The 13,022-nt window shown below is 36.6% G+C and overlaps 1 protein-coding gene across 2 annotated transcripts in view; it reads right to left on the bottom strand.

Moving 5' to 3' along the window:
• Positions 1–351: 351 nt before the first annotated feature.
• The window catches only part of LOC149409658 (uncharacterized), a 30,962-nt gene continuing 18,291 nt past the window's right edge, over positions 352–13,022 (bottom strand). For both annotated transcript variants that reach the window (XM_089649657.1, XM_089649656.1), the window contains 6 exons: positions 10,022–10,172; positions 8,112–8,324; positions 6,264–6,426; positions 5,640–5,781; positions 2,485–2,599; positions 352–1,419 (listed from right to left, as the gene is read on the bottom strand). In XM_089649657.1, the coding sequence (XP_089505783.1) occupies positions 1,297–1,419; positions 2,485–2,599; positions 5,640–5,781; positions 6,264–6,426; positions 8,112–8,324; positions 10,022–10,172 (907 nt within the window). In that variant the 3' untranslated portion in view covers positions 352–1,296. The remainder of the gene's footprint in view (positions 1,420–2,484; positions 2,600–5,639; positions 5,782–6,263; positions 6,427–8,111; positions 8,325–10,021; positions 10,173–13,022) is intronic.

Below are 13,022 nucleotides of genomic sequence, written 5' to 3'. Positions count from 1 at the left end.
AGTGCCAATTTTTACTTCTTGTATTCAATTATTTGTTCCTGACAACTAAAACTTATTTAAAAGTAAATACATTAAAAAATTATAATATCGTTTCTTCCACATTCAAGAAAGAATAATTACGTATTTGATAAACAAAAAAAATAAATTATTTCCTTTAATAATCAATCACATTTCAGTTAATTTAATAATTTTTCATGTTACAGTTAAAAAATAAAAAAAAATCATGTTTTACAATACAAATTAAAACTGTTTAAAAATAACATTAAACGCGTGACATATCCATACAAGGTGCCCTTGTGAATTTTTCATTTGGAAGTGTTTGCAAGACATCAATTGTGTTTTCAAGACATCAATTGCAGGACACAACTAATTGTCGAATAGTCCGCATACAAACGTTTAATAACAAAATTGATTTTTAAATCATTTAAAAGAAAAATAATTATCATACAACTGAAAATAATTTTTAAAAAACCAATAAAAAGTATTTATTTATTTTTTCTAAAGTAAAAAAGAATATATTTTCTACACTCAATAATGCATATAATAATACAGTAGTAAATATCACTGACTGTTGCAAGACATAGTTTTTTTAATTTCTTACGCAAGCATACACCTTTCCGTAAAATAATTTACAAAATTTTTTAAATAATATTTTTTATTTAAATTGATTACGAATGACAAATTCATGGATATAGGACACACTGATAGACAATAGTAACAAAGGAGACGAGCCATGATCCAATATTAGTATTGCACCGGCTTGTCGACAAAATCTTTCATCCATACTATTTTTGCAATCGTCTACGCACATTGGCCACCCCGCCTTTGTTTCTGCCTACATACCAAACACTTATGTTGCAGAGCCGCTTTGATAATCTGTGCAGTTTGGTCGTAGCGAGGCGACAGTCTGCACGTTTCCATTATCTATGAACACGCTACATTAGACCACCAGTATATATTTTTAAAAAAGCACAAATCAATGCCGCCAGCTTTCGCCTGTAATTAACTTTAAATGGACCTTTCACCAGGGTGATACTGAGAGTATCTACATAAAGTTGTATAGAGGTGACTAGCAGTCTATTCCAAATACTATTTACCAGACTTAAGTTGATTTTTCTCATAGTAAAATATTGCTTCTTTAAATAGATATGTATAAAAAATTATTTTACTGTGAGGTCCAATCTAGCGCATCCTATACCGATGAGAATGACGTGTCCATTTAAAACTATTGTTTGAATTATCCATAGATTTAAAACGAGCTAGGGGACACTTATATATTAACCTTAAATTAATTATTTATAGTGCCATCTTTCTTCCTTCTATTGATATTTCTACAGCCCTTCCAGACGACTTCAATCTTTTCTGATCGATGAAACGTTTCACGTGTTTTTCATATCTAGTCATCTTTTTCTTGGTTACCTGAATAATAATAACAAAAAAATCAATAAATTAAATGTCCACATAACATATAATTTTATTTTTATAGTGAAATAACTTATTGATTAAAACCTCAAATTGTAATATTAAACCGTCAGGCTAATTTGTTCACTTTTGGGAACAGCTTATATCAGTTTCATAGAACTCGTTGTCTTTCCTTTACTCTTATGGTTAGAAATATAATCTAAACGATTTTAGAAAGAGAAAACACCAAGCTTTATATTCAAATCTATAAGTTAACCACAGAAGAATAAAAATGTACAACTCTAAAAAACCAAAAGTTCCCGACTGCAATTAGAGAAAAATTTATGAAACTTTGTAAATTTTTTATTCATTAAAAAATATGAAACGAAAAAAATGAGGTGACAATGTTTATTATTATTAATATTTTTGTGCAAGAAAATGTGTGTTTTCACTATCAGTAATTTTAATTCAGTGTTTAGATGAAAAAACGTAAGCAATTATAAAAATAAAATTTTAAAGCGCCATTTCATCACCTTTCAAAATAAGATTTTATTTTTCAGATATGTTCAAAAATATTCTATTTATTTGGAAAAACTCCTGACTTTCTGATAGAATATGCCAGAGGTCTGAGGTGTTATCAACTCTCAAACGAAAAATGTGAAACCGAAAATCGGAAAAAGATTCGGTCGCATATAGAGCCAAGAACCAACGTTCGTTTATGCTTGATAGTTTTGCGCTTTATCGAACATGTCTCAACGTGTACCATCTCACAGCTGCTTGTGCGTGTGGATGAAACGACGAAACATGCTTCCAAGTCAACATGTTCGATCGAGCTAAACCGTCGAACTTGAATATATGTAACAAGGTCCCGGTAAGGCTGAGGAGCACTTGGGTTCAATTCCCAGAAGCAATCTTTTCTGTTTCACATTTTTCATTTGAGAGTTTTCAATATTATCTTCAACGATTAAAATACAATGATTTATCACGAGGGCATTAATTTTTAAGAATTCAGACTATCATGTGATTTTTCACAGGTCGCGCGCTCGTTAAAGAATAAAATACATATATAAAAGTAAGGCTTACCTTTGACATTTCAACTTCACAAGTGGATTTGGGCCTCACTACATAATCTTTACTGGATGGTACGGGAACCCTAGCTCTAGCAACCCACCCTTTTTCTCCTGGCTTCAGCGGCGTTCTGAAATTTGCACAGATGATTAATTAATTAATTTATTTATTAACTTCCTTTTTAGGGGCTTTTAAAATTAGGTAAAATACAATAATGACTAGCAAATGCATAATTTAAAATTATATGTACCAAGTCCCTCTGTCTGATAATTTAATCACAGCAGAGTGTTGTAAGTTCAACAAAATGGCTGGAATGCCCATCTTAAAACATTGAAAACGTAAGAATTTATTTAGTATTTTTTCAATACATTACCCAACCCACATTACAATAGTCATTGTACATGACTATTGTAATGTGGGTTCCAGACAAAAGAATTGTATTCAAGTTGACTTTTAACAAAGGCAACATAAAACAGTTTAATACACTTAATATTGTTGAAATTTCTAGTTAACCTAGTTATAAATCCCAACATTTGTAAGCCCTTGTCGGAGATTGAAATCTCTAGTTAACCTAGTTATAAATCCCAACATTTGTAAGCCCTTGTCGGAGATTGAAATCTCTAGTTAACCTAGTTATAAATCCCAACATTTGTAAGCCCTTGTTGGAGATTGAAATCTATAGTTAACCTAGTTATAAATGCCAACATTTGTAAGCCCTTGTTGGAGATTGAAATCTCTAGTTAGCCTAGTTATAAATCCCAACATTTGTAAGCCCTTGTTGGAGATTGAAATCTCTAGTTAACCTAGTTATAAATCCCAACATTTGTAAGCCCTTGTTGGAGATTGAAATCTCTAGTTAACCTAGTTATAAATCCCAACATTTGTAAGCCCTTGTTGGAGATTGAAATCTCTAGTTAACCTAGTTATAAATCCCAACATTTGTAAGCCCTTGTTGGAGATTGAAATCTCTAGTTAACCTAGTTATAAATGCCAACATTTGTAAGCCCTTGTTGGAGATTGAAATCTCTAGTTAGCCTAGTTATAAATCCCAACATTTGTAAGCCCTTGTTGTAGATTGAAATCTCTAGTTAACCTAGTTATAAATCCCAACATTTGTAAGCCCTTGTTGGAGATTGAAATCTCTAGTTAGCCTAGTTATAAATCCCAACATTTGTAAGCCCTTGTTGGAGATTGAAATCTCTAGTTAGCCTAGCCTAACCTAACCTAACCTAACCTAGTTATAAATCCCAACATTTGTAAGCCCTTGTTGGAGATTGAAATTTCTAGTTAACCTAGTTATAAATCCCAACATTTGGAAGCCCTTGTCGGAGATTGAAATCTCTAGTTAACCTAGTTATAAATCCCAACATTTGTAAGCCCTTGTTGGAGATTGAAATCTCTAGTTAGCCTAGTTATAAATCCCAACATTTGTAAGCCCTTGTTGGAGATTGAAATCTCTAGTTAACCTAGTTATAAATGCCAACATTTGTAAGCCCTTGTTGGAGATTGAAATTTCTAGTTAACCTAGTTATAAATCCCAACATTTGTAAGCCCTTGTCGGAGATTGAAAACTCTAGTTAACCTAGTTATAAATCCCAACATTTGTAAGCCCTTGTTGGAGATTGAAATCTCTAGTTAGCCTAGTTATAAATCCCAACATTTGTAAGCCCTTGTTGGAGATTGAAATCTCTAGTTAACCTAGTTATAAATGCCAACATTTGTAAGCCCTTGTTGGAGATTGAAATCTCTAGTTAACCTAGTTATAAATCCCAACATTTGTAAGCCCTTGTCGGAGATTGAAATCTCTAGTTAACCTAGTTATAAATCCCAATATTTGTAAGCCCTTGTTGGAGATTGAAATTTCTAGTTAACCTAGTTATAAATCCCAACATTTGTAAGCCCTTGTCGGAGATTGAAATCTCTAGTTAACCTAGTTATAAATCCCAACATTTGTAAGCCCTTGTTGGAGATTGAAATCTCTAGTTAACCTAGTTATAAATCCCAACATTTGTAAGCCCTTGTTGGAGATTGAAATCTCTAGTTAACCTAGTTATAATCCCAACATTTGTAAGCCCTTGTTGGAGATTGAAATCTCTAGCTAACCTAGTTATAAATCCCAACATTTGTAAGCCCTTGTTGGAGATTGAAATCTCTAGTTAACCTAGTTATAAATCCCAACATTTGTAAGCCCTTGTTGGAGATTGAAATCTCTAGCTAACCTAGTTATAAATCCCAACATTTGTAAGCCCTTGTTAGTGATTTTCATTATGTGGTTAACAAAAGAAAGATTTGATTGAAAAGTGATGCCTTTAATGTGAAGTATTTAATATGTACATATGTGTTAATGATTCAAGAGCATTATTATAAATGTGGTAATTAAAAATCATTTTATATTATTAACATTAAATAAAGCAATGTTTGTTTTTATAATTATGTTTTATTATAAGGTGTTTGGAAACTTGTAGTACCAGCACAAAACTGGTGAATCTACATTGTACGTATAACTTTTTTGATTTGTGCTTTTTTTTCAATTCTATCTAATTATTACACACTCATCTGCTCGACTTTGTTGGCCTTTTATTCAAAATAAATTTAATGTATTGGTCACCACGAAACAGGCAGTTGCTTAGTATAGTGATTAATTGTATCAATGCCTTGTAAATTTATATTTAAAAACAATATGTATTTTATAAATAAATAAAAAAATGGAGTCTCAAGTTGAAATTTAAAAAAGCTATTTAGTAATTTTAAAATGTGTCGAATATTCACCGGTTTGCCCCTTGTACTTTAGTTTCAAGACACTGTGTATGCTTAAAATATTAAGGTATCGACACAATGGTCTCACATACGCAACATATGCGATGTTACATTGCCATGCCGACGTGCACATCGTCTTACAAAATGTAAAATTTATTGCTTTGCGCGGGTAAAGTGTTTCTAAATCGTCTATTTCCATAGAAAATTCATGGATTGCAAATTGTCCAGAAGGCTGAGGAACCAGAGGATTCTTCCCTTCGTTTTGGTGAGAGACCAGAGACCAGGTCAGATACTTCCTTATCTACCTCCTTTCTTCAATCTTAAATTACCCCAATAACTTGGGATTTCTTGAACCCAATGACTTAAGGCAGTTGAGAATCTTGTGCGGCAATAAAAAATAAATAAAAACTTACATTTCATCTTCCTTGGCCCCAATGTGCATATTGTTCTTCTTACTGCTAGTGGCCCTTTCTTCATCAGAATCTTCCCTGGACCGTTTCTTGGTGGCTGACATCTGAGCCAAATCTCTCTCCAGACGTTCCTCACGAGACATGGCTGAAAGTAAAGGTTAAATTGTTATTACTATTGACATAACTTCTCTAAACACTTCCGTCCCATAGACCTCTTGAGCTGTCTCCTACGTGCAACATTATTTCCTCGAAAAGTCCATGATAATCCGTGCAGAGCCGAGCGTAGATGTGGTAGGTCCGTGTAGCAGTGGATTGCTGATTGATGACTCGGGGACTGCTAATTCGTGACTGACTGTCGAGTTCCTTCCCGCTGTCGCTTTTATAAGGTGTAGAACCTTCTAGAAACATTCTAGTTGCTATGGCAGATATTGCAAAACAAACCTAGACAACGGCCGAACTTTCCGGAATGTTTCTATGACGGCGTGGTACCTTGACGCTTGGCGTAGTGGCGCTACACATATAACACAGGAAATATGTTTGTCTGAAGCAGCAAGTGAGCACTGGCATTGTGTAATTCGAAAGTACAGATGAAAATGGTGTTAAAAGTGTAAGAGATATGTTAGATACCTTTGTAATCCGCGCTCAGGTTGAAAATGGGTCGGGCCCATTCGGATATGAGTCTTCCGGCCCTTTCCCTGTTTTGCTTTGTCTCCTTGGGATGTTTGTAGAGATACATAACTGCCTTGCCGATGCCCGATTGTTTGAGGTAGGATTTGTCAATCGTGGGAAACTGGAAATGAGAAAATAATCAATACAACTAAACAAAATAATTCACATCCAACCATTGACGTCATAAAAGATAGACGTGCCCTAAAGAAAAATCTGGGTATCACGAGTTGGAGGCAAACCACGTGACCATCTTTTTAGCACCAGGATGGTTCGAGTGCTTTGAATAAATTACAACATCAGTCGTATGTTGACCGCCGAAGAGCACACATTGAAATAACCAGACCCTGCAAGGAAAAGTAAAGTTCGCTAAAGTAAGGTACCAGTTTGCAGCACAGTCCACTGTGGTACTTTTACTGAATGTTCGTTTTTAACCGAACCATCTACAAATCGGGTTGTGTAAAAGTGTATAACTAAATAGTGTAACAAAATATTCGATTATGGAAACAAGCCCGAACCTTTGTTTCCCCGATTTGGTATTATTATTATATAATGAGCAGGCAGCATTCTGCTGATGCGCTCATATCTGATTTCACAACAAGTTTGACAGTAATTGAGTTGTTTTAAGTTTGAACTAAGTCCTTTCTTCTCTCCAAATGTGAATCCAATAGAGCTTTGAATTGATTTATATTTGTTGCATCGATGACATGTTGTGGGAGTTTGTTCCAAGCATCCACTACTCTATTTGCAAGGAAGTGTTTTCTAGGGTTAGATGCAAAAGGCGTTTTGGTAATTTTTTTTGAGTGTCCACGGAGATTTATATTTTTATTAGTAGTGAAGATTTCTTGGATGCTAGGGCAACTGTAATGTCCAGATAAAATTTTGAAAGTCTCGATCAAGTCACACCTTTCTCTTCTTTCTTGTAAGGTTGGTAATCTTAGTTCCTCGAGTCTATCTTCGTATCGTAGATCTTTCAGAGCTCTTGGTATTTTGTCTCTGTACTCTCTCTAACAGATTTATATCCTTTGCGAAGTAAGGACTCCATATTTGGAAAGCATATTCCAGGAGAGGTCGCACATATGTTTTATGTCAAGGAAGGTTTTCCTGATTAGATATCCTAGTGAATTTGCTCTTTTCACAATTCCAGCGATGTGTGGTTCCCATTTCAAGTCTTGTGATATGGTAACTCCTAAGTCTTGTTGTAATGTCACTGCTTTTAGAGGTGTTCCATTAAGTTTGTAGGCAAGTGTAGGGTTAGTTTTTCCAACATGTAGGACAGTGCATTTTTCGACATTGAGTTTTAGAAGCCAATCATTTGTCCATTGATATATTTCGTTTAAATCGTTTTGCAGTTGGTTGTGATGAGTGTGTGGGTTGGCAAAGAATTTTGTATCATCTGCAAAGCAGCTGGAGTCTGATAGTCAAGTTTTTTACACGGCCAGCAATTTGCACAACATTGTAAAAAGGACTAGTAATTCGTAAGCAGATTTTCGAGGAGTAAATGGTTACATATTACAATGCGAGTTGCTTGTATACTGTCAGATAATTTTATTGACAAATCGCAGAAAGACGGTCACGCCTCCTCCTCGCTCCGCACAACTCGGTTGGTACCCCTTTCCGTGATGGGCTGGTGTATCAAGTTGGATGTCTATGATATCAGCAGAAAAAAAATCACCCTAAATCATTTTTTACTCTGTCATAAAATATATCAATTTTGTACTCCTCAGCACCTTAAACATGCTCACTTGGTCATTCATCATCTTTCATTCATACTGGCGGTTGGCATGGTAGTAATACAGATTGCCTCACATCTTGCAGCAGCTTGAGTATGCCCTCGCGGATGGACAGACAGGGAAGGGCCCTATTGGGCATGGGTGCCAGCCAGTCACACAGCACATTCAGGACGTTGTGTTCCAGGAAAGCCAACTGGAGGTCCTTCTTGATGAGCTGGGACATGGCTCGCTTCAGCATGGAGATCTTCTTGACAGCGGGCTGGTTCTGTTTAATCAGCTCTCGATCGTCCTAGAAATAGAAAATATGTATTGATCAGTAATGAATGAATCATCATTCAACCAAGATGTTCCCTCAATATTCAGGGACAATAAAGCGCTGTACCTTTGCACGATAATGTCGTCTCTCACCCTGCATGCCACTTGAATTGCTGAAAACCTTTCTGGTTGGAAGGAGAGAGGCTCTTCCGATTACCTCTCACTCCAGAAGTTGGTGGAAACTTGAGTGGCAATCGGCCAACGTGGGAAATGCCCATCTTTTACACGACCCCACTGAGAGACAGCCTGGGTTCTCACCATCTCGTTAACTCTGGTCCGCCATCAATAGAATAAGGTGCTTCCATAGTTGCTGTTCCCACATGGGGTATGCATAGGTGGGGACTTAAAGAGTCAGCTCGATCTAATTGCGGTGGGGTACAGACCACCAAACATGTGGTCAATGAATGCCCGCTTCATTCGTTCCCCGGCGACTAACTTGCAGACCTCGATGTTCCCCTCTGACCCCACACCATACGAAAGAAGAAGAATCAATTAGTTCAATTCAGAGGTGTGCAGAAGAGTCAATACTGCAGATATAGGTTGTTCTTCCACAGGAATACGCAAGTACCCAATGCTGATGTTGTGAATTCACGTTGCAAACAACTTGTCGCGCAAATTCACATTGCTGGTAATAAAATGGTCATATTCAATATACAATAATTGACATCCGAACTACAGCCTACTTTGGATGCCATAGTGCCACTGGCTGCACTGTGCTTCTGTGCAAATTGTACAAATCTCAAGTTCGTCCAAAAATTAAATTTACCTGGAAATACCTGATAAAATTCCTTGCAAACGAGGACAAACCGTTGTTAACTGACCGATTGCTATATCTAATACACAGAAGCAGTGTGGACACCCTGAGTTTGTTCTATAGGCAATTCAATAGAGTCTGCTTGAAGGCGCTAGCAGCATTAATCCCCTACGCACCGGTACACGCGAAACTCGATGAACAAGAGCGGAACACCCGTTCATATTTGATGTTGTCTTTATGAGAAAGGGTCGTTTCTTCAATGCGTTTTTGTGTAAGTCGGCTCGTATATGATATAACATATGCTCGCATATTATTACCGGCATATGTTTTCCTCCTTCATACGTACAATTCAGGCCTCTTCAAAATCGGCAATAATAAATCCATTTCCATAGCTTCTATTTTAACACTGCCCAGCTGGGTGGCGATGTAGTTCCCCTGTCTTTACACTTGTGCAGATAGGGACGCTCTTGTGAGATGAGGAAGGAGTGAACATGTGCCTTGAAGAGATCCATGTTGTAGGAGGGAGGAAACAAGAACGTGTTGTAGAAGCGACCCGTTCTCATGTGACAAATGTCAACAGTGTACAAATGTTGTGCGCACGTTTGGCATGTTTCCCGTTTATGCACCAGAGCTGAAGGCATCAATGACACTAGTTCCTCGGATCATCTTAACTTGTAATACTGGTAGAACAAGGACGCATACTTACCGGACACCTATGCTAAAGATTGCAATCCGCTTGTTAAGACAGGTGAATCTATCAAACAGACCGCCCGTTTCTGCACAGAGTCAAGGGTTTTTTTTTTCAGATAGTTTGGGGCTCCAGAGTAGGATGCTTTTAGTTAAGTTCAATAATCTAACTCAAAAACTGGTTCTCATCTCTAGTGAGGGACATTGATAAACAGATTAACATAACTTACCTCCGCGGCTGTTTTCATGTTCTGCAGCAACTGTGCGATGAGGTCATCATTATCATTGATGATGTCTATATCTCTCCTCTTCTTTCTACTCGTGCGCTCCTGTTTCTTACGGAGCAGCATTATCTCAAAGTCAGACATGCCTGCCTCGCGACTGTCAAAAGAAAAATATTAATGTTAAATCAGAGTGCTAGATGCTTCCAGCATCGCTCAGGTGAAGAAAAACCATTAAGAATTGAAATCTCTTGAAATGGCTTTAGTCATAGACATCTAAATTAATAGGCCTGCCCTAAAATAAATACCGGGTATAATTTTGATGAAGTGACCATATTTTTGACACCGAGGGTTCAAGGATGCTGGAGAAGCAGTCGATTTAAAATTAATGTGAATTAATTTTTAAAATATAAACATATATGAAAAAATTAATTTTTAATATATATTTTGGACGAAAGAGACATCTCTGGTCAGTTTTGAATAGATTTTGCTCTGCAGGTGAGTGATAAACGAATTACAGTCACCTTTGCATTGATCAGTTGGATTCATCCCGGATTGTGTCATTTGTCAAAAGAGGTCTATTTAAGACAAAAATGATTTAAATATATATTTTTGTCACAATAATGTGCAGTACGTTGAATTACAAATGTGCTAATTCATCATTATTAATAATTCTACTCTCTTGAGAGCTGTTTGACATCTTATAATCTCATAGTGCGAATTCAAAAATATTTTTGTGCTGATTTGCCGTCTGCCGCCGAATTTGAAGACCAAGGAGAAGAACTCAATTGCAAGTGCTATTTTCTGGTGAGTCTTTCTGTTTATATGTATTTTGGTGGCTGGTTTATGAGTTGTCTTCTCCTGCAGAGTGAATTCATTGATCAATCCATTTTTTTCATAGGGATTTAAAATATTCCCCGATGGTCTGTGCTATTTACAAGCCAGATTATCACCAGATGCTTTGAATAAACTACAAAATCACCGTCGTTGACTGTCGTAGAGCGCACATTGAAGTAACCAAATCCTTGGCAGAAAAGCAAAGTTCGCTAAAGTAATGCAACGGTTTGCAGCGCAATTAACTGTGCGACTTTTCTTAGCAGCGTCTGAATGTGGAGAGAGTAAATTATAACACATTTGTAAAAGTGTCTAACTAAATAGTGTAACAAAATATTCGATTTTGGAAACAAGCCCCAACTTTTGTGTACCCGATTTTTGGTTAAGCTTTTTACGCAGCCAGCAATTATCGTGCCATTGTAAAAAGGACTAGTAATTCGTAAGCAGGTTTTATTTTCAAAGACTAAATAGTGATACATATTACAATGCGAGTCTTTTATTGACTAATCACAGAAAGGGATACGGTCACTTGGTTTGTTCCCCTTTCCCCTGATGGGGTTGTCTATTTATGGCTATATTTGGCTTTAGTAGTGTTTTGCAGTGACGGTTGGTGGCCTATCGAATTGGGAGATTAATCGAAGATTAAAAGAGAAAAAAAAAATTATAATCTATAAATCTATGTTGGTCTTTTTCCATAATTACGTGTATATTATTTTTCCCTACATCTAAAAAAATTTCCTCACATCAGTGAACCAGAAATTAGCAACCTAGAAAGAAGATATAATTTAGCGATTCATTGAAGCACGTGTGTCTAGCGAGTAATCACAATTTACGCAAGAAACTGTTAATTAACTTATTTTAATATAACACAATATCAACTTAAAACACGACAATCAAAGAAAAAATACTACTCTGAACAAATTTGGCGTAACAAAACCTTATAGTAGCCGACAAAAGTAGCTAACAGATTCGAAAAGGTTTGCATGCTTGCACGATTTACCGCAGAAACACCACAAGCCTGTATTATATGAACTATATCTTAGAACAGAAAACTCCATAATTGTTGATAGCACTGAATTTGAATAAAGAGCTGTTTAAAGTGTGGAAAAATTATATTACAAAGGAGAGCGATCCGTCTGATTGACAATCCGTTGTTAACAGACCGATTGCCTTCTCTGATGCATAGACGCAATGTAGGCATGCTGTGTCTGTTCTACAGGTATTTCAATGGAGCCTGCTCCAAGGAGCTAGCAGCATTGATTCCTGATGCACCGGTGCACGTGCGCGAAACTTGACGGACACGAACTGAACACTCGTTCACGGTTGACGTTGGCTCACAACGCCGCCCAACCGGGTGGTGACATAGTTCCCCTGTCTGTGCACTGCACAGGCAGGGACACTCTTGTGAGGTGTCACATAAAAAAAAAAAAAATAAAAAAAAATTACAAGTTCGTCTTTCTTTTTTTTTTTAATGGGAGTACACTGCATTAAAAGACTGCCACTGATGTTTAGTGACTAGATTTGTATTTCCAAATGAGACCCGAAGGGTATGCGTGCAAAAACCATGTAAGATTGTGTGAAAAATGTGGAGATTGCGAAAGAGAAGCGTAATTAAGATTAACAAAGGGATGTATATCTGACGTACAGAGCCAAAGTCATTATGAGATAACAAGATCTCAAGTTTTTACAATGTCCTTAATATTTTGATAAAACAGGGTGGCCACAAAAAACGGATTTCAAAATTCCCTGATAATTCCAGGTTTTCCAGGGCAGTTTCTATATTTTTCCCTGATATGTTTTATTTGGTATAAGGACATGTCGTTCAAAATTTTATTTTTGAAACTCGATTTTCTATTGACGGCCGGCATAGTCCAGTGGTAACGCATTGGACTGCCATTCCGAAGGTCGCGGGTTCGAACCCGGCGTGCGCAAATAAATTTTATTTGATTAATTTGTGTTATTTCACAATTAATTAATTAAAATAATATATAGTATATTTGCGGCACGTTCCAGAGTGGAAGATACTACCAGTATCGCCCTGGTGTAAGACCAACATTCAGAATTGAAACGTTGCTCCAAATGGCTTTAGCCGTGTTTAGTGACTAGATCTGAATAGCCAGGTACTTCCCCACCTTCCTCTTTCCCTTCCCCACTTACCTTCAGCCTCACAACATCC

This window comes from Hesperophylax consimilis, chromosome 30 (genome assembly GCF_061612785.1).
Source record: "Hesperophylax consimilis isolate HC1 chromosome 30, BYU_Hcon_1.0, whole genome shotgun sequence".
Classification (NCBI taxonomy): Eukaryota; Metazoa; Arthropoda; class Insecta; order Trichoptera; family Limnephilidae; genus Hesperophylax; species Hesperophylax consimilis.
The sequence above is the reverse complement of the archived record's forward strand: the minus strand, read 5'-3'. Positions and strand labels throughout refer to the sequence as shown.